Consider the following 20,787-nt stretch of genomic DNA (forward strand, 5'->3'; position numbering starts at 1 on the left):
TTTTGTTGTGCAGACTTCCTAAATGTATTCCATTACTTCCAACCAAGCATTTGTGGAGTTTTCCCAATCTTGACCTGTAATGCTGATTCCATGATTCTGTTTCCCAGTCCAAGGAGAGTCATACAGTCGTGAGTTTAATTGTTTGATTGGAGGTAGTGTTGCCACGTAAAATACAGGACACCCGGTTAAATCTGAATTTCAGATAAACAGCAAGTGCTTGTTTAGTGTAAATATGTCCCGTGCAATATTTGGGACACACTTACACCAAAGGAAAAACAAAAAAGAGTTGTTGTTTACCTGAAATTCAGCTGGGCATTGTATATTTTTATTTGCGAATCCAGGCAATCCTAGCAGGGTATAGCAACTGATGTACACCTCTCCACCCCACCCTGAACTGGAATGCTTTTGTGGGTACTAAAAATTGTTCCCTAGCCTTAGTGAACATTCAGGAACAAATGTAAAAGGAGAACGGAGACGTTAAATACACTTACGACCTGAGAGCATTACTCCTGGGAATATTTATATTGCAAAGAAAATCTCACAGGGGTCTCCAGGGGACAGTTTGAGGCCAGTCATGGTGACGTTATCTGGAGGCCCCCTGGCTGGCCCAGCACTGGGAGAGCGAACAGGTCAAAAGCGGGGACCTCACACCGTGGAGGACAATGCAGCAGCTAGTCACAGCGCTGGTGCTGGGTGAGAAAGTGGGGACCGGAGGGAGTAATGACAGCATTGCCCATTTGAGTGAGTTAAATACATCTGATTAATCATTTTGCAAGAGTACGTCAAAAAAAAAGAAATATCCGCGCACCCCAATGTTCTTAGCAGCACTACTTGCAATAGCCAAGACATGGAAGCAACCTAAGTGTCCATCAACAGAGGAATGGATAAAGAAGATGTGGTACATACATACAATGGAATATTACTCAGCCACAAAAAAGAATGAAATAATACTACTTGCAGCAACACGGATGGGCTTGGAGATGATCATACTAAGTGAAGTAAGTCAGAGACAGATATATGATTCATATCACTTATATGTGGAATCTAATAGAAAACTATACAGGTGAACTTATTTGCAAAACAGAAACAGCCTCACAGATCTTGAAATCAAGCTTATGGTTACCAAAGGGGAAACGGGGGTGGGAAGTGATAAATCAGTAGATCGGGATTAACGTATACACACGACTATATATAAAATAGATAGGAAGTGGTTAGGATTGGGTGCTTACACTGCTGTGGCCAGGGTTCAATCCCTGGTTGGGGAACTGAGGTCCCACATGCCTTGCGGCGGCGGCCAGAGAATAAAATCGATCACTAATAAGGACCTACCGTATAGCACAGGGAACTCTACTCGATGTTCTGTAATAACCTATGTGGGAAAAGAAACTGAAAAAGGGTGGATACGAGTATGTGTATGGCTGATTCACTTTGCTTTGCACCTGAAACTAGCATGGCATTGTGCATCTATACTCAAATAAAATTCTTTTTAAAATAATAATAAAATAAAAATATTAAAGTGTGGCTACTAGGAAATTTTATTTTATTTACTTATTGTTTTTTGGCCCTGCCGCACAGCATGTGGGATCTTTGTTCCCAGACCAGGGATAGAACCCGCACCCCCTGCGGTGGAAGCGCCGAGTCTTAGCCACTGGACCGCCAGGGAAGTCCCTGCTAGGAAATTTTAAATTACACGTGTGGTTTGCATTTGTGGCTTTCATTATATTTTTACCAGACCTCACTGAATTATATAACCAGCGCTGGAACAGGGCCAACTTCAGTCACTCAGGTACTTATTACACGGAAGCATAGTGGTGGTAATAATGCCTGGCTCTGCGGGCTTCTGTGGCCCCGGGGGGGAGGGAAGAAGTGTGACTTCCGGGATCTTTATACCCAGCAGGGGCTCAGTGCATATTTGTTGCGAAACAAATGAATCTTGTAACTCAGGACAATAATTCATCTGCACAGTACAAAGTATACTTGAGTCTGGGCCTAGAAATTGTCTCATCCTAGGATCGTCTATAATCTACCCTGATAAGCCTCAGGTCAATCAATTCCAGCCTGACCGTGGTCCTGTGTCCTGCACACCATTGTGGAATGGTCAGAGCGTCAGATAAAGATGAGGCTGGAGCATTTCCAGTCATCGGGCTGGAATTAGAGAAATGCAGGGGGGGGGTGGTCCTAGGGAGCGATGATGTGATTTTATGATATAATAAGAAATATACATTTGGTCTTCATTCATGGTTCCTGACACAGAGCTCCTCAAATCCTTGGAATTTCCTGAGCGAAGGGGGCGAGAGGGGCGTCTCTTGCTATTCGCAACACGCCCTTTCAACCTTCCTGGAGTTTACGCCAATGACGTGGATCTCGGTGGGCCCCAGGATGGGGGCCGGCTGCCAGAAGAACCAACGGTGTGCAATGAGGGGATTGGAATTTTTCAGCTGCCCAGCTCCTGGCTTCCAGGTCGGGGAAGGAAGGCATCCTTGTACCGGGAGGACGGCGCACCCCCATCTCCGCTTGGACAAGAGCTCCTATGCTTGGGACCCTTGCAGACCTCGCCCTGTCCGCCGCTGGCTGTTCCTCTTTATCCTTTGTCACATCCTCCATCATAAACTCGTAATAGTAAACAAAGCTGTTTCCCCCGACTACTCTGAGCCATTCTAGCGAATTATCGAACCTGAGGAGGGTGTCATGGAAACCCTGATTCGTGGCCCGGATGTGGACAGAAGTGCGGGCAACCTGGTGACCCGCCTACTCTTGATCCGCATCTGACGTTGCGGGGGGCGGCCTTGTGGGACTTTCACCGGTGGGGTCTGCACTAACTTCTGGTAGTTGGTGTCAGGAATACTTAACGTGAGGGAAAACTCCACGCACTTGGTGGTCAGAGTGTTGGATGGTTTTCCCTTAGGTGAGTTTTCGGGGCAAGGGTCCCCCAGGAAAGGGTTGACATGAAAGGTAACAGGAGGGACTGCCCCCGGGGGTCCAGTGGTTAGGACTCCACACTCTCGCTGCCGAGGGCGTGGGTTCCGTCCCTGGTCAGGGAACTAAGATTCTGCAAGCCTCACAGCCTGACACGCGGCCAAAAAAAAAAAAAGAAAGGTAACAGGAGGAGAGGAATGGTGATTACATGGCCCCTGTAAGTGACAAAGTGACAGCAGTAATTCTCATCAACGGCCTTCTGTGTGTCAGCTGTGCCCTGCCTGCCCTGGCTTGCTGAGGCTACCCACACTCTCTTTGCCAAGAAGGGGTTATCTCTGTAAGACAAACGAGGAAACCCAGGCTCAGAGACGTGGAGGCACACTGCCCAAGATCGAAAGGCAGAAATCATTATAGCCTCTATGGTCTCTCTCCTGGTGAAGCTGTGGCTTTCGAGGGTTTTTTTCCAAACTTGTGTCAGCAAAGATATTCGTTAGTCACCAAAACAATGACTGTAAAAGATGACAATCGGAAAAAGCTCAAATAACTGCCATCTTCTCTATGAACAGCGGCAGCTGGGAGTAGTGATAGATAGTTTTTGTTGTTTTACAGTTTCCCATTTTTCGAGAAAATTGAAGACTTCCAACAAATTCTTGTTTCGTACGTAGCTCAGAGAGGTTAAGCTCCTTGGACAAAATGGCACAGCTAATAAGAAGTGTGGGGAGAATATCACTCAGCCATAAAAAAAGAACGAAGTAATGCCATTTGCAGCAACATGGGTGGACCTAGAGACGATCATGCTAAGTGAAGTTAAGTCAGACAAAGAAAGACAAATCTCATACGATATCACTCACGTGGAATCCAGTGTTTTTAAAAAATGATATAAATGAACTTATTTACAAAGCAGAAACAGACTCACAGATTTCAAAAACTAACTTATGGTTACCAAAGGGGAAACGTGGTGGGGAGGTCAGATAAATTAGGAGCTTGGGATGAACATACAAGCACTACTCGACACAAGACAGATAACAAACAAGGACCTACGGTAGAGCAGAGGGAAGTCTACTCAATATTCTGTAATAACCTATATGGAAAAAGAATCTAAAAAAGAGTGGATATATGTATAACAGATTCATGTTGACGATACAGTGGAGATATATATATATATATCTGGTTCACTTTGCTGTACACCTGAGATTAACACAACATTGTAAATCAGCTATGCTCCAATAAAATTTTAAAAAGAGCCAGGACTGAAACCCGGCACTGCAGACTGCACATCCAGTTTTCCACTGGATGGAGTGTGCGGGGGCATAGAGAGTGTGTCCTCTGTATCAACAAAGTTTACGCATAACAAGCTTTTCTCCTGACACTTGCAGAACAACGTATAAATGCATTCATTTGGTCTGTCTCCCTCCATGAAGCCAATCAGCAGCCATGCCGGGAAAGTAGGAGCTTAATGTACCTTCACAGCTTTTTAGACATTCAGGAGAATCTCAGTTCGGATTGATTTTTTTCTGGACACTTTTTGGCTTTCAGGCGTCTCGGGTCATCCTATTCCAAGAGGTTACGTTACTAGGATTTAGGATCTTGGTCCGGTGGAGTGAAATCGTTCTTGCCTCAGGAATCGGACAAAACCAGGTACCAAGTGTACTCCCATCAACTTAGATTTCGAAAGACTGCGGAGTTGCCTTGGCTTAGTTGTTGTTTTTTAACATCTTTATTGGAGTATAATTGCTTTACAGTGGTGTGTTAGTTTCTGCTTTATAACAAGGTGAATCAGCTATACATATACATATATCCCCATATCCCCTCCCTCTTGCGTCTCCCTCCCACCCTCCCTATCCCACCCCTCTAGGTGGTCACAAAGCACCAAGCTGACCTCCCTGTGCTATGCAGCTGCTTCCCACTAGCTATCTAGTTTACATTTGGGAGTGTGTATATGTCCATGCCACTCTCTCACTTCGTCCCAGCTTAACCTTCCCCCTCCCTGTGTCCTCAAGTCCATTCTCTAGTAGGTCTGCGTCTTTATTCCCGTCTTGCCCCTAGGTTCTTTGTGACCATTTTGTTTGTTTGTTTTTTAGATTCCATATATATGTGTGAGCATACGGTATTTGTTTTTCTCTTTCTGACTTACTTCACTCTGTATGACAGACTCTAGGTCCATCCACCTGACTACAAATAACTCAATTTCATTCCTTTTTATGGCTGAGTAATATTCCATTGTATATATGTGCCACATCTTCTTTATCCATTCATCTGTCGATGGACACTTAGGTTGCTTCCACGTCCTGGCTATTGTAAACAGAGCTGCAGTGAACATTTTGGTACATGACTCTTTTTGAATTATGGTTTTCTTAGGGTATATGCCCAGTAGTGGGATTGCGGGGTCGTATGGTAGTTCTATTTTTAGTTTTTTAAGGAACCTCCATACTGTTCTCCATAGTGGCTGTATCAATTTACATTCCCACCAACAGTGCAAGAGGGTTCCCTTTTCTCCACACCCTCTCCAGCATTTATTGTCTGTAGATTTTTTTTTTTTTTTTTTGCGGTACGCGGGCCTCTCACTGTTGGGGCCTCTCCCGCTGCGGAGCACAGGCTCCGGACGCGCAGGCCCAGTGGCCATGGCTCACGGGCTCAGCCGCTCCGCGGCACGTGGGATCTTCCCGGACCGGGGCACGAACCTGTGTCCCCTGCATCGACAGGCGGCCTCTCAACCACTGCGCTACCAGGGAAGCCCCAAACACTTTTTAAAGATGACTTTCTCACAACAGGGAAGTTTATAAGTCTGGAACACACCTTGATCATGTTTGCATTAGGTCTTATAATTTAGCAGCAGGTAGAGGAGGGAAACAGCATTTTATAATATACAAGTTTCAACAACTGGATTACATGTTCAAAACACTCACCCACAGCCAGCCGTGACTTCTATCCTTTTAGTCACTAAAGACGTAATGCCAATTACTTCCAATTACTGCTGAATTCAGATTTTTTTCTCATTCTTAAACCTATACTTGACTTCAACATTGGCAGGCTACTGTGAATGGGATGGTGATGAAATCACAAAATGGAACCATTGGGAAAATGTAAATTACGGGCCATGAAGTAAAAAATTAACAGAATTAGGGACTTCCCTGGCGGTCCAATGGTTAAGACTCCACACATCCACTACAGGGGGCACAGGGTTGATCCCTGGTCTGGGGATCCCACATGCCACATGGTGTGGAAAAAAACCCTCCAAATTAACAGAATTAGTGAAAGAAACTTCTGCAAAGAAGCTATCTCATAGGGTTTCCCTGGTGGGCAGTGGTTAAAAATCCGCCTGCCAATGCAGGGGACAGAGGTTCCAGCCCTGATCCAGGAAGATCCCACACGCCGCAGAGCAACTAATCCCGTGCGCCACAACTACTGAGCCTGCGCTCTAGAGCCCGCGAGCCACAGCTACTGAGCCCGTGTGCCACAACTACTGAAGCCCGCACACCTAGAGCCTGCGCTCCGCAACAAGAGAAGCCACTGCAATGAGAAGCCTACGCACCTCAACAAAGAGTAGCCCCCACTCGCTGCAACTAGAGAAACTCCGCACAGCAACGAAGACGCAACGCAGCCAAAAATAAATATATGAAATAAATTTACTTTTTAAAAAAGAAGTTATCTCATAAAAGCGAATGAAATCAGCATTTAAGTGTCAACCAATTGGAGAAAGAAAAGGAATCTAAAGAAAGGATTAATGATGTAAACTGTTCAGGTCTAGACAAAGGTCAGAAAGGCCCCTATCAGATTATGGGTAAAAATGTGAATAAATACGTATGGAGTGCCTACAGTTTGCCCTGCATTATGACAATGAATTCTCTCCTCTCTTACATTTGTTTTTCTGTGTCGAAGTTCTCCTGGAAGTGTTTTATTTCAATGATTGCAAGGCTCTGTTTATAAGGCTGGTCAGAAAATAATACCACCATTAAAAAGAGCTGATTTTAGAAATCTGAGAATGCAAATATAAGCTATACATACATATTCTATACATATCTGTATGTTTAGAAAATGTTTCAAAGAACAGAACTGGATGGGAATTCCCCGGTGGTCCAGCGGTTAGGACTGGGCGCTTTCAGTGCCAAGGGCCTGGGTTCAATCCCTGGTCGGGGAGCTGAGATCCTGCAAGCGGCGCGGCATGGCCAGAAAAAAAAAAAAAAAAGACAAAGAACAGAACTGGAGAAAATAACAGAAAAGGAAACAGATCATTATGGAGCCTTACCAGAGCTAGAAGCTATGAACTCAGGTTAAATTATCTTTTTATTTCTAGAGTTATATGACTGGAGTGTCACTTTCCTCCTCCTTCTACTTTAGTATTTTCAGTCACATGCATATATTTATTTTAATTTGGCTCTGGCTCCCACCTTCACAAAAGTCTCGAGTTAGCCTGTGAACTTATCTCTAAGAGTGATTCTACAGTCACAGATTTACTGTTTTGCAAGTACACCATTTTCACCACACGACTTTAAACACACCCTCTGTTGTAAGTACATAATAATCAAAACCTTTAATAAATCCTAAAACTTTCCCCCGAATAGCACAAAGCATTGCACTGTGTATATATTCCAACATTGTATTAAAATAATTAGCAGTCATTGAAAGCATTACTTTATTAAATATAAACATTTAAAATAGGCATTTCTGGGAGTTCCCTTGTGGTCTAGTGGTTAAAATTCAGTGCTTTCACTGACCTCGCGTGGGTTCAATCCCTGGTCAGCGAACTGAGCTCCCACAAGCTGGGTGGCAAAAAGAAAAAAAGAGAGACATTTAACTCATCACCCAGTTCCAGCATTTCTTCACTTTTTTAATCCTATACACAAAACAATGTAAGTGGCTTGGCCCTCCTTCTCAGCCTCTGAGTTTGGGTAGGTAGTGTATTACTATTTAGAGAAGAAATGCTCCATAAAGGTTGAAAGATTGAAGCCCTGTAAGGAAAAGCAGAGTCATTTTTCTAAGGTTTTGTCCTGGGGGAGGTGGGGCATTCTGCAAGGAAGTGAAGATCTAAGTCTCCAACAAGACACAGAGCTGCCTTGAAATGCCTGCATCGCTTAGTCGTGCCATGGGATCCGACCACAGTCACCTTTGCAAGGTCCCTCAGCTCCCCAGACCTCACCCTAAGGCAGCACAACCTCAGAAACCTACGATATGTGCGTGTACGAAACGCAGACATATCCTAGTCTTGCCCTAAAGAGGCAAGCTGATAGCTTCTCAAGTCCATTTTGTCTTCAGGAGGGGGAATGAGCGTGTTCCGACCAATTTGGGCAGGGAGAGCTTCAAATCCCCTTGGAGGCACCCGCGTTTGCGGCATCCAGTCTGCGGGTCCCACACCTCTGCTTGCCCCAAAGCCAAGTAGAGGGGATGGTGGAAAAATGCCTCCGGCACGGATCACATGTGTAATTCTAAAGAGCCCAAAGGTTAACTCAGACCATGCCCGCATCAAAAGTAGCCCCCTCCTCACCTCCACCCCCCGCCACTCTCTAATCTGTGACTTTACTATCTTCGGGCACCTCTCACTAACTTGAGTGATCTGATGAATTTGTTCACTTTCTTCCCACCGAACTTTGTCGGGTTCCCTCTGATTCCCCCAGTGCATTGAGTCTCGCACATACTAGGAACCCACTATACACATCTGAACAGCTACATGAAAGACTAAGCATGTCCCAGACACGTCAGACGCAAATCCCGCCTTTAGCCCCCCAGGAGTCGAGCTCGAGGCTGTGACTCAGTGAGGCCAACGGTGAATATTCTGGGATGGGGGAGACAAACAGTTGCTGCAGGCCTGAGTTATCAAGGTGACAGCACTCCGCCTCAGAGGTCGAAGTATGACCCCGCCCCGCGGCCCAGCGCCAATTGGGCACGGCTTTTTCCGAATCCCCTTTTCGATTGGCTGAGGGGCGCGGCCTCGATGCACCGCAGCGCCTTGCGATTGGTGACACTCTGGCCCGCCTTCCTCGGTGCGACGGCTGGGCTGATGCGAGACCAATTCCCTGCCATCCAATCAGTGTGCGATCTGGGTGTGGTTCGACCGTTCGACTCGGATCCCTCCGCCGCCGCCGCGGGCGCAGGCTCCTGTCTGGGCTGGCTGGACCCGGTTAGGCTTCCGTTAGGGTCGGGGCGGGGTCCGGTATCTTGGGAGAGGCTGAAGAGAGTGCGGTCCTGCCAGCTGGAGGAGAAAGGGACAGAGCCCGGCGGCTCTGTCCAGAGGGCCTTTTCCCTCCTTCTAAGGACCTCCTCCAGCAAATTCAGACTCTTTCGTGGCATCCTAAAAGTTTAAAAAACAAAAACAAAAGAATCTCGAGTACAAATGCACACAATAAATAAAAGAACGCTAATAAAAATAAAAGATTTCAATTGCATGAAATTTCCAAAAGAAATGCCCAATAGAGGCTTATAATACAGACAGCCAAATTCTGAACCCTCAGTATCTTTCATCTCCCCGTAAGTATTTATTGAGCTGCTACTTTGTCCTGGCAACCGCTGGGCAAGAACCAAGTGCTTCCCTGGAGGCACACCAAGGACTTAGTTTCAGATAGTTTCAGATGGTGATTAGCGCGGTGGGTGAAAGAAACGGCCATTAGGGTGGAGAGTCTGGGCAGTATTTTGTATTGTAACCACCTACAATGAAATGGTGGGGGTAGCGCGCGCGCGTGCGTGCGTGTGTGTGTGTGTGTGTGTGTGTGTGTGTGTATAAGATTTCTCTGCATCTTATTACACCATCTATCCCCTCCTTCACCATTTGTGCCCCCTGACTGCACTAGAGACAATTTTTCAGGAAATACAGTCCTTCTCCTGCGGGCCTGGTTCCTGAAGAATGAACTTTGCAAATACATAAGAAGCCAAATCAAGCCAGAGGGTGGCAAGTCACCTCATCTGGTCACCATTTCTTGCCCTGTTAAAAACAATATAGAGAGGAAACCATGGCAAGCCTTAGATGACTTGTATGGCTGGTTTAAATCTGTAGGATTAAATGAGGCCTCTGCTTGCAGGAATACCTCTTTCACCAGAAGCACTTGGCTTATAAGGATTAAGGCTGTCTTAAAACCCAGTACGTATTGTATCACCGAGTTGTGAGTGATCTTGAGTGGCAGAGTGTCGTACAGAAAGCACAAGAAAGTGGCCTGTGCCCTCTGGGTGTTTGCCTTTAAAAAAATGAGCAACGTAAGAGTTGCGAGTTAAGTTTTATTTGGGGGACAGTGAGGACTGCAGCCCGGGAGACAGCGTCTCAGATAACTCCGAGAACCTGCTCCGAGGAGGCGGGGGTGGGGCAGGATATATAGAAGTGGTTTTTTGTTGTTTTTTGGTGGGTTTTTTTGGCGGTACGCGAGCCTCTCACTGTTGTGGCCTCTCCTGTTGCGGAGCACAGGCTCCGGACGCGCAGGCTCAGCGGCCACGGCTCACGGGACCAGCCGCTCCGCGGCACGTGGGATTTCTTCCTAAACGGGGGCACGAACCCGCGTCCTCTGCATCGCGGGGCGGATTCTCAACCACTGCGCCACCAGGGAAACCCCAACACGACACGTTTTATGGCTTCATCTTCTTGAATTAGACTTGGTGAGTAAGAATATAGTCTTCTGATTTTTCCTTGAATAGAAAATATGCTTCATGAATCTATTCTTATTCAGTCTTTATTTTTATTTATTTATTTATTTTTGGCTGCGTTGGGTCTGTTTCTGCACGTGGGCTTTCTCTAGTTGCTGTGAGCGGGGGCTACTGTTCACTGCGGTGCGCGGGCTTCTCATTGTGCTGGCTTCTCTTGTTGCGGAGCACGGGCTCTAGGCACTCGGGCTCAGTAGTTGTGGCTCGCAGGCTCAGTAGTTGCGGCGCACGGGCTTAGCTGCTCCGTAGCATGTGGGATCTTCCCGGACCAGAGCTCCAACCCGCGTCCCCTGCATCGGCAGGTGGACTCCCAACCACTGCGCCACCAGGGAAGCCCTTATTCAGTCTACTGAGGAGCATGCAGCCAGAGGACCTTGAGTGTTAACCTTGAGTGTTAACCTTGAGGGTTCTATCTTGTTCTGTCTGTCCCTGATTCATAAGCCCTTGTGTATGTGGGGAAGGGCCATGCTGTGATTGTCTTGCTCCCTCCTGTAGCCTCTGAGGCATTCTAGGCTTTTGTATCGATCAAAAACAATTTGTTGAGTGATCGAGTTCCATGTCCAAAGCATGCCCATGGAAATCGTTCTTTCTAGGCTCCAGGAAAGAGAAGGCTTGAAGTGGGGGGCTCTGACCATGGATGGACATTTGGAAATACTTACATACACCGTGACCCTTTATTTATTTATTCTGCCTATCTTTACGGAGCATCCTTGGGGCGCCAGGCTGTTCTCTTGGCTATGATACAAAACTGACAGAGACCCAGATCTCGTGGAGCTGACATTCTAACGCAGAGCCAGAGCATGGACAGGTGAACCAAGATAATAAGTTCTAACACTGCAAGGAATAACCGAATACATTCCCCTTATAAAAAATAGGAACACAGGGACTTCCCTGGTGATTGAGTGGTTAAGACTCCGCCCTTCCCTTGCAGGGGGCACAGATTTGATCCCTGGTCGGGGAGCTAAGATCTAACATGCCACACAGCGCGGCCAAAAAAAAGGAACGCGGCCGACAAGATTACAGCGTCTTTCGACATCTGCTCCACGGATTCCATCGGGTGACTCTCCCACTATTTATTTACCCCTATCCTAGTGAGGACCTTGGGCTGTGGCCACATCTTCCCCTCCGCTCTCCCCTTGGGGCTGGAGAGGAGGTGGAGAGGTTGAACTCTGGGCCATCAGTTCAGGCACATCTGGCCTGGGTACCATCCTCCCGATTTCCACAGCCCCATGGGTGGGCGGGGAAGCTTGAGGCAACCACACCATGGAGGCCAGAAAAACAAAATTTTCAAACAACCCTTTGACCTGGTAAACTCAGGGAACTTGGCTGAGTCCCTGATTGGAATAACCCTTTCCCCTTTCTTCTGGAGCAGCCCGGGAGAACCTCTTGGGCACTAGCTGCTGGAAATGAAAATATGCCACAGCTTCTTGCCTCAGGAGGTCTTCTCTCTTCTTCCTGGGGTCCCACTTCATGACTCCTTTAGTTAGGACTTGGGGGAAATCAGTTTTCTGCTGCAACTTACTTTCATCTTGTCTGGGCTCCAAGGACTGCTTGTTTTACCTTCCAAACTCTCTCTCTATATATAGAGACATTTCAAGATGTGGGGACGTCCCTGGTGGGCAGTGGTTAAGAATCCGCCTGCCAGTGCAGGAGACACGGGTTCAAACCCTGGTCCGGGAAGATCCCGCACGCTGCAGAACAATTAAACCCGCGTGCCACAACTACTGAAGCCCGTGTGCCACAACTACTGAGCCCGCATGCCTAAAGCCCGTGCTCCACAACAAGAGAAGCCACCGCAATAAGAAGCCCGTGCACCATAACGAAGAGTAGCCCCGGCTCGCTGCCACAAGAGCAAGCCCACGCACGGGAACAAAGGCACAACGCAGTCAAAAGTAATAATAATAATAAAATAAAGATGTGTACCTATAGAAGCTTATATTTATATATAGGTATATCATATACATATCAGATATATATGATACCTATATATATTCACATTATATCATATATATATATCATACACATATGAATAGGGATAAGTAAATGACGGGATAGTCACACAATGGAATCCATGGAGCAGATGTCAAAAGATGCTGTAATCTTGTCGGCCATGTTCCTATATATGATCCATATATACAATCTCCTCCTTTCAGCATCTCCACCTTTCCAGCAATATCCCCCTAACAGGTCTCTCTGCTTCCACTCCACCCCACCCCCTCGAACCCAGTCCCATTCCCTCTGCTACCACATAGCAGCTAGAATAATCCTTTGGAAATGCAGGTCACATCACTCCCCGGCTCAACACTTTCCAGATGGCTTCTCATCACACTTGGAATAAAATCTGAAGTCCTGACCCCGTGGCCTTCCAAGGCCCTGCATGTTCACTACCATGTGACTCAGGGCCTTTGCACTTGCTATGCCTTCTGACTGGGAGGTTCGTCCCGAAGGTCAGCACTGGGCTGGATGCTTTATTTAGGTGGAGAATCTTCAGTTCTTGTCTTCCCTGTCGTCGTGGACCCCTGAGACACAGGAGCGGTGACAGAGGGGTCCTGGCCTGGGGATCTGACCCTCCCTAGTTATTACTGATGGCTTCATATTACTCATGGCTTCAGATCAGGTGCTCTAGCCCAGCACACATGCGTGATGAAAGTACCAAAGTGAACAGAGGCCCCTCAGGGTGGGAAGTGAAAGGGATAAGAGAAACGTGAATTTCATGTTGTCGAAACCTCTTTTAATCTTGGCTTCTATGTCAAGTGTGGGTACCACTCCTCTTCTAGACCATCAGTTTGGGCCTTAAAAAAAATTCCTTGGTATTTGCAAATACTCATGCCTTTCACATGAAACTGCTTCAACATATTCCAGAGGACTCAATATGGATGCATAATTTACTTTATTGGCTAATGGTCGAGTGTATAATAGTGAGGACTTTGAGACATGGAAAAATCTAACTTAATGCATTTGACAGTGGGAGAAATAAAAAGGAACATAGGGGACCTTATACGTGGAGGGGAGATTCCAAAGAAGTGACTGGGAGGTCAGCCCTCTGATAACAATGTAAGTGCATTTGGCCTGGCAAATTTCCATATCCTTTAACATTTTTTTGGGAAGCAGCTAGCATACCCTGGGGAATTACAGATCAGGCGTGGGGTGTCTAAATAGTATCTATTTGAATCGTTAAACCAAAAATAAGCAACTGGTGGGACTTCCCTGGTGGTCCAGTGGTTAAGACTCCGTACTCCCCATGCAGGGGGCCCGGTTGAGGAACTAGATCCCGTAAGCTGCAACTAAGAGCCCCCTGCTGCAGCGACGATCCCGTGTGCCGCAACTAAGACCCGGCACAAACAAATAAATAAATACATATTTTTAGAAAGCGGAGCCAAGAACTAACAAAAATAAATAAGCTACTGGTCCATGGGGAAGATGGGAATTGTAGAGACCCAAGGGAGGTTACCCACAGACAGTTTAAGGTTCTTAGTGAAGTCCTTCCAGCTCTGTTCCCATTTTATTTATTCATTTTAAATTTAATTTTTATTTTCTATTGGAGTCGAGTTGATTTACAATGTTGTGTCAGTTTCAGGTGTACGGCAAAGTGATTGTTGTGCATATCCATCTATCCATTCTTTTTCAGATTCTTTTCCCATATAAGTTATTATCGAATATTGAGTAGAGTTCCCTGTGCTCTACAGTAGGTCGTTGTTGGTTATGTATTTTATATATAGTAGTCTGTATATGTTAATCCCAAACTCCTGATTTATCCCTCCCTCACTCTGTTCTCATTTTAAACGGGAAGAACTTTCTTGAATCTCTTCCTTTTCCTCCTCGCTGAGCTTGTTAAGAAGGATGTGAGGTAGTGAGGAGGGGCCTGAAAAGGGTGAGAGTGTCAAGGGGGGTGACAAATAGCCTGTTAATTTTTCAAAATTTAATATTTGTATTTATGATGAAAAATGTTAAATGTCCACTAGAAATTATGCAAGAGAGAACACAATCTTTCAAAATTATTTTTAGAGGCATACGTGGACAAACCCATTTCAAGACCATTGAGTTCAATGGAAACATTGGTGGCAACGTGGGACAAGCGGGAAGAACATCGGCTGAAACTGGGACCCCAGGAGACCTCGGCTTAGCCAGTTATTTTGACGATAGCTTACTTCTCCCTGGGTTCTCCTATAGGTTCTGTGCCTGGTTGGGGGGTGCCGAGGTGAAGGAATTAAGAATGAACCAAGCGGCTGTCGGGTGTGTAAGTCCAGCCCTCCTCCTGTTCCATGAGAAACTGTCAGCCCACTGGTGAAACTCTGGGATTCCATGCCCCATGAGGGCTGGTCTATGCTTTACACCGTGGAACTCCTCACAGCCCCTGCTTCCCACCCTTGCTAAGCCCACAGAATTTACTCACTGGGCATTTCTGAATGAATGGATGTTTCTTGAGTTCCTGCTATGGATCGGGCTCTGGGGACCTTGTGGTGACCAGTTAGACAGGGTTTTTGCTCCCATGGAATATGCATCCCAGTGTTAAAGGGATGAACATATATACACGAACCCCTTGCCGATGAGCCTTCTTTTGGGTTGAGATGGACTCATGCTTTCACAAAGGAGATGCCTTGCAGAAGGAACTAGAATCGGTCCAGAACTTGGAGGTCAGGGGAGGGGGATATTCTGGAAGCACCCTGTCTTAAGTTAGAATCTATGATTCTCTGTTGTGACTGGGAGATGGACACTATTTAGGATTAAGAGGTGGAGGTAGGGGGTTGCTTCCTAAAACTCCAACACTGCAAAAAACTGTATTGGGGGAAGCTGATTGGGTTGCTGTTAGAATAAAGAACGACGAGGAATATGGGAAGGTCCCTAGCACAGTGCCAGCGTGCAGTTAAGATTACAGTAAAAAAAACTTCAAAATACACCCCATCCCGTTTTTCTCTCCATCTCCACAGCCACTATCATCTCTTGCAACATCGTAACCAGCCCCCCCTGCTTATGTCCTTACTTCCTGAAGGCTATTCTCAACCCAGCAGCCAGAGGGATTCCTATGACAGCTACAGTCAGAGCATGTCCCTTTGTTCCCCACCTTCCAATGGTCTCATGTCACCCAGGGTAAAACCAAAGTCTTCAGCGGTCTCCAGGACCCACCTGAGCTTCCACCTCTTCCTTTACTGACCTTGTTTTCTACCCTAGGTCTCTCTAGGGAAAGACATTGGCCTCCCTGCTAGTTCACTAACCACGTCCAACACTCTCCTGCCTCAGGACCCTAGCACCTGCTGTTCCCTTTGCCTGGAAACTTTTCTCCCAGATACTAAATAGCTCACTCCTTCAAGTTATTGATAGAAGTACCCTTTTTAATGGGACCTTTCCTGACAACCTTTTTAAAACAGAAACACTCCTCCCATGTTTTTTACCCTCCCCTGATTTTTCATAGCACTTATTACCTTTTATTATATGAGTGATAATCTACATATTACTCTATTATGTATATTATGATACTCATTGGTATACTGTTTTTTATTGTATATATCATACTATGTATGACATATATATGATGTATAATATTTGTTGATTGACTCCGCTTCTCCCCACACCTGTCCCCCACCCCTTATCTCTTGTTGACAGAGGGCAGGAATTTTGCTTCGCTCTGTGCTGTATCTGCAAAGCCCGGACAGTGTCTGGTACCCAGCAGGCGCTCGGTAAATAAGGGCAGGAAGAATAAATCAATCGTGAATGAATGAACACATGAACGAGCCTGCGGCCTCTGGCTCTTGCCCTCCAGGGCTGCTTTAACCTCTTCGCTCTCCAGGTGAGTCGGGTAGCCCGGGTCCAACGCGCCTGCGCAGCCCCACCGGGTCGGCGGGCGCGGGCTCTAGTCCCGGCGGCGGCAGCACTCCTTTGAGAGCCGCGGCGCCCGCGGAGGGTTACACTCGGGGCGGGGCCGGGCCTCCGGTAGGCGGGGCGGGGCCTTCGGGGGCGGGGCTTGCTGAGAGTCCGGTTAGGGCGGCATCTCCTCCGGTGGTTGCTCCACGTCGGCCGCTCCGCTCACCCCCGTGTCCCGCGACCCGGCCTCCGCCGCCGCCCGCGGCCCCGTCCCCATCCTCGCGCAGCCCCGGTCTTCCTGCCGGTCGTCCCCGTCGCAGCCATGTCCAAGGAGCCGCGGGCTGGGCGGGAGGAGATCCTTGAGTGCCAGGTGATGTGGGAGCCTGACAGCAAGAAGAACACGCAGATGGACCGCTTCCGGGCGGTCGTGGGCGCCGCCTACGGCCTGGCGCTGGGTGAGTGCGGGGCGCGCGTCCTGGGGGCTCCCCGGCCACCGCCCGGGGCCAGGAGCTTCCAGAAATCGGGCGCCCCCCTTGGGAGTCCGAGGGACCACCTGACAGAGGGACCCTCCTCCTGGGGTCCCGGGCGCCCCCTTTTCCTGGGCGTTGGTGTCAGGGTCCCTTCCAGTTGTTGGAATGGTCTCCTGATTTCCAATTTCCCTCCTCTGGGGGTTGGACGAGCCACTGGACGGGGGGCCCCTCCCCAGGGGTGGGACGTCTTCTGACTGTGCGGTTTTGCCCCCTTGTCTGTGCGGGTTGTCACCTCCTCTGCTTTCAGGGAGCCGGTCTCCTCTTCACTGCAGCATCCATCTCCCTGAGAGGGTTCCCCATCTGGTCTTGGGACCCCTGTGGACTGAGAGGTCCCTTGCTAGGCGTTCCTACCTGTGAGGTGTGCTCCCTGGGGTCTTGTCCTCCAGCCCTGGGGGGTTCCTCCCCGACCCAGGGCCTTTCTGACTTCTAGCTCTTCCCTTCTGCTGGTGGGGAGTCACTTGTCAGCCAACAGTACTTCGTGCTGCCCCCTCATCCCCCCAGGCTGACCCTGCTAGAGGCCAGCATGGATTCTGGGCACTGGGGAGAAGGATGATCAGGTAGGAGTCTGCCTCTGGGATTGGGGCCGAACTCCATCCCCTCACGTGTTTACACTCCCAGCCCCAAACCGAACCTAGTCAAGGGCCCCCCCTTCCAGCTGCTGCCCTGGCCTCAGGAGCCACCTGGCTGGGTGTGGACCTGGACCAGGAGGCTCTTTTCCAGATGAGACGCTTTCCCCCGCTTCTGCCTGGCTGCTCCACCTACCTTCTGCACTCTCCCCGCCCCAGGGGTTTTCAACTCATTATAGCCCTTTCCCTCCTCTTCTGGCCCCCTCCGCTGGCTGCAGGGACTCCTGTGTTTCTGTTGGTGGCATCACAGTTCTCAGGGAGCCTCACAGAAATGGAGACGTGGGTCGTCTGACTTCTTACATGGTCCCCTTTCCAACCCAGTGTCAGCATCTCCCCCGGGGCCCTCGTTTCCTCTTCTCTGAACTGGCTGGTTTTCCTGCGTGCTGCCCTCTGCCCTGAATTCAGTGCCGCCTGCGTGCAGGCTTTGCCAGAGCAGTCTTGATGCACAGGTCTGACTTTGTCACGCCTGGGCTCCGGGGCTTACAGTGGCTCCTTGTTGACTGTGGGTTTGCAAACCCCGCCTCCTGACGGCTTCCAAGTCCTCCACAGCACGGTGGGTGTCGTAGCTTCCACGGAGCCCCTTCCCGTGGCTAGCCCGGCTGCATCCTTCTCCTGCCCTCCTGCTCCCTGGGCACTGAGCCCCCTGTAGATAGGTGTGGCTTATGACTCACCGGGCCTTCTTTCAGGCGGTAGTTGGTAATGTGTGTTGGATTGGGGGATAGACTTTTTTTTTTGCCACGCTGCGCGGCTTGTGGCATCTTAGTTCCCCGACCAGGGATTGAACGCAGGCCCTGGGCAGTGAAAGTGCGGAGTCCTAACCACTGGACCTCCAGGGAAGTCCTCAAGTGTCTTTCTACCACAAACTGCAACTCGCCTCTGCGTGCCAGCATCTGGGACAGAGCTGGCCCACAAATAGAAGGCTCGGTCTCTGTTCTCCAGCAGCTCAGGTGTACTCGTGGGGAGAAGGCTTGTGCAAAGGTAGCAGTGCTGAGCAGCGGGGGTAGGGGTGCGTGCTGTCCGCCTTCTGAGCTCTGGGTCTGTCAATGTGCTGTTGAAGAGGGCTGGCAGGATCTTGAGCTGAGACTTGAAGGTGTAGGCTGGTCACAGTTCTCACAGATGGAGAGGAAGAAGCAGGTGAAGTGGCAAGGGAGGCTTACAAACTCGGATGCCTGCTGGGACCAGGCAGGTGCCAGGGGTATTAATAACAGCTAATATTTAGTGAGCACTTCCTGCACACCAGGCCCCATTCGGGAACTTTACACGGATTAACTAACTTAATCCTCAGTAACCTGGCCACGTAGCTGCGGCTTTGATCTCATTTCCCAGCTGAGAAAGTGGAAGCTCAAAGTCTTGGTTGAGATCTCGCAGCTGTGAGCGGTGGAGCCGGCTCAGTGCTCGTCACTGCTGTGTCAGGTCGCCTCTCGCATGTGGGTGAAGGGCCGAGTGGGGCAGCTGGTACCTGCTTGAGCTGATTGTCGCCGTGTGGAGTGACAGGGCTACCTATTGCTGCGTTGCAAATCACCCCAAGACTTAGTGACGTAAAACAGTGGTAAATGTTTAGTATTTCTCAGTTTCCGCAGGCCAGGCTTCTGGGAGCGGCTTAGCTCGTGGTTCTGGCTCTGGGTCTCCCGCAGCTGCATCCCCCGCGTGGGCTGGGGCTGGAGGCCCACTTCCCAGGGGCCGGCTCATGTGGCAGTGAGTCAGTGCTGGTCGTGGGCAGGAGGGCTCCGTTTCACGCTGCCTAGGACTGCTTGAGTGTCCTCACAACATAGCCACTGGCTTCCTGCAGAGCAGGTGATCAGGGTGGAAGCTGCTGTGTCCTCAGAACCTTATGACCCGGCCTCACGAAAGGTGCACCCGGTCATTTCCTTAACAGTCCGGCTCGGCGGAGAGAGGGGATGACACAGGGACGCAAATACCAGGAGGCGACACTCGGCCAGCTTCCATGGCCAGATGTCCTGTCTTCTCAGGAGAGGCCAGAAATGCTGCACTTCATTTGGAAACCGAATTTAACGTCAGCCCCTTCAGTTCCTGAGCGTCACGCAGACTGAACTAAACGTGCCGGTGGTCCGTTCCCCGGGCTTCCAGATTGCAGCCTCTGAGCTGGAGGGGGGGACGGCGGGGGACACGCATGGGCAGAAGCCCCAGGAGCCCCTGCTCGACTGGAGAGTCGTGTCGCTCCCTCGGCTGAGTGGTGGACGGTGGGAAAGTTTCCGCTCAAAGCCCACCCACTCCTCCGCTGTCCGCCGGGGTCCTCGCGATGCTGAGATGCTGCTGTGACTGCTCGCTGCCCGGTCGGCAGGCGGGTTACATCCTCCGCCCTCCCGGATGCTGTGGTGGCGCCCTTTGCGATGATGGGCTTTCCAGGCCTTCAGGGGAGGCCCTGCTCCATCTCTTGTGTCAGCCCAGAGGAGTTTTTGGTGCTGGAGCTCTTTGCAATTTGTGAGGACCAAGGTGACTTAAAAAGCACTTACGTAGATTGCCTGACGCCTCACAGCTAATAAATGGCCAAGCCAGGATTTGAACCCAGGCCTTCTGGGTCCAGAGTCCATGGTTTTTAGGCATGCTGGTTAAGATATAAAATCACCGCCTCGTGACTTTTGTTCGTGTGGGGACTAGCGGTGGTGGGTTTGCTTTAACAGAAACTAAGATGCCCTGTGCTCCCAAGACCCTCTCTCGTCAGGTGCCTTTGAACCCCTCAGACACACGTAACTCCTCAGGTGTATCCATCTTATCACTGAACCAAGACTTTCCTCCTAAGATGTGTCAGAGTTATGTGCCTTTTCTTTCTTTCTTTTTTGTTTCAGAAAATTATGATGACTTATATCGTTGGTCAGTTGAGTCATATTCGGACTTCTGGGCAGAGTTCTGGAAATTCAGTGGAATTGTCTTCTCACGCATGTATGACGAGGTAAGTAGAGATTGTGCTCACACATTATCTTTTCGTGGTTCTGATCCAAAGTGAAGTGTTAATTTTGAGGAAGACTAAATCATATCTTCTTTTAAATCCCCACATCAGTGGGAAACAGTCCTTGCCTTAGAGAGTTGGCAGGAAACTGTGTTGGGGTCACGGACCTCATGGGCACTCTGCAGGCTCCGGACCCCCCGATGTGTGTGGACCCAGGCCTTGTCCTGGGAATCTGAGTAATCCGAAGAGTAGGGCATCGCTGTATTTTTATTTTATGAAAATTTTTTAGAATTGCGGTAAAATACACATAACACAAAATTTACCATTTTATCCATTTTAAAGTGTACAGTTCAGTGATGTTCCATACATTCACATTTTAAAAATTTAT

The 20,787-nt window shown here is 48.9% G+C and overlaps 1 protein-coding gene across 7 annotated transcripts in view; it reads left to right on the forward strand.

Annotated features, from left to right (window-relative positions):
- Window positions 1-16,412: 16,412 nt before the first annotated feature.
- Window positions 16,413-20,787, forward strand: part of AACS (acetoacetyl-CoA synthetase) — a 45,984-nt gene continuing 41,609 nt past the window's right edge. For 4 of the 7 annotated variants that reach the window (XR_010836823.1, XM_067014882.1, XM_067014885.1 and 1 more), the window contains exons 1-2: window positions 16,497-16,790; window positions 20,299-20,402. Coding sequence is in view for 6 of the 7 variants with exons in the window: in XM_067014882.1 (XP_066870983.1) it covers window positions 16,658-16,790; window positions 20,299-20,402 (237 nt within the window). In the remaining variant the exon portion in view is untranslated. Of the gene's footprint in view, window positions 16,791-20,298; window positions 20,403-20,787 lie in introns of all 7 variants that reach the window. The other 3 variants (XM_059039692.2, XM_067014883.1, XM_067014884.1) reach the window with 3 other exon arrangements.

This window comes from Kogia breviceps, chromosome 15 (genome assembly GCF_026419965.1).
Source record: "Kogia breviceps isolate mKogBre1 chromosome 15, mKogBre1 haplotype 1, whole genome shotgun sequence".
Taxonomy (NCBI): Eukaryota; Metazoa; Chordata; class Mammalia; order Artiodactyla; family Physeteridae; genus Kogia; species Kogia breviceps.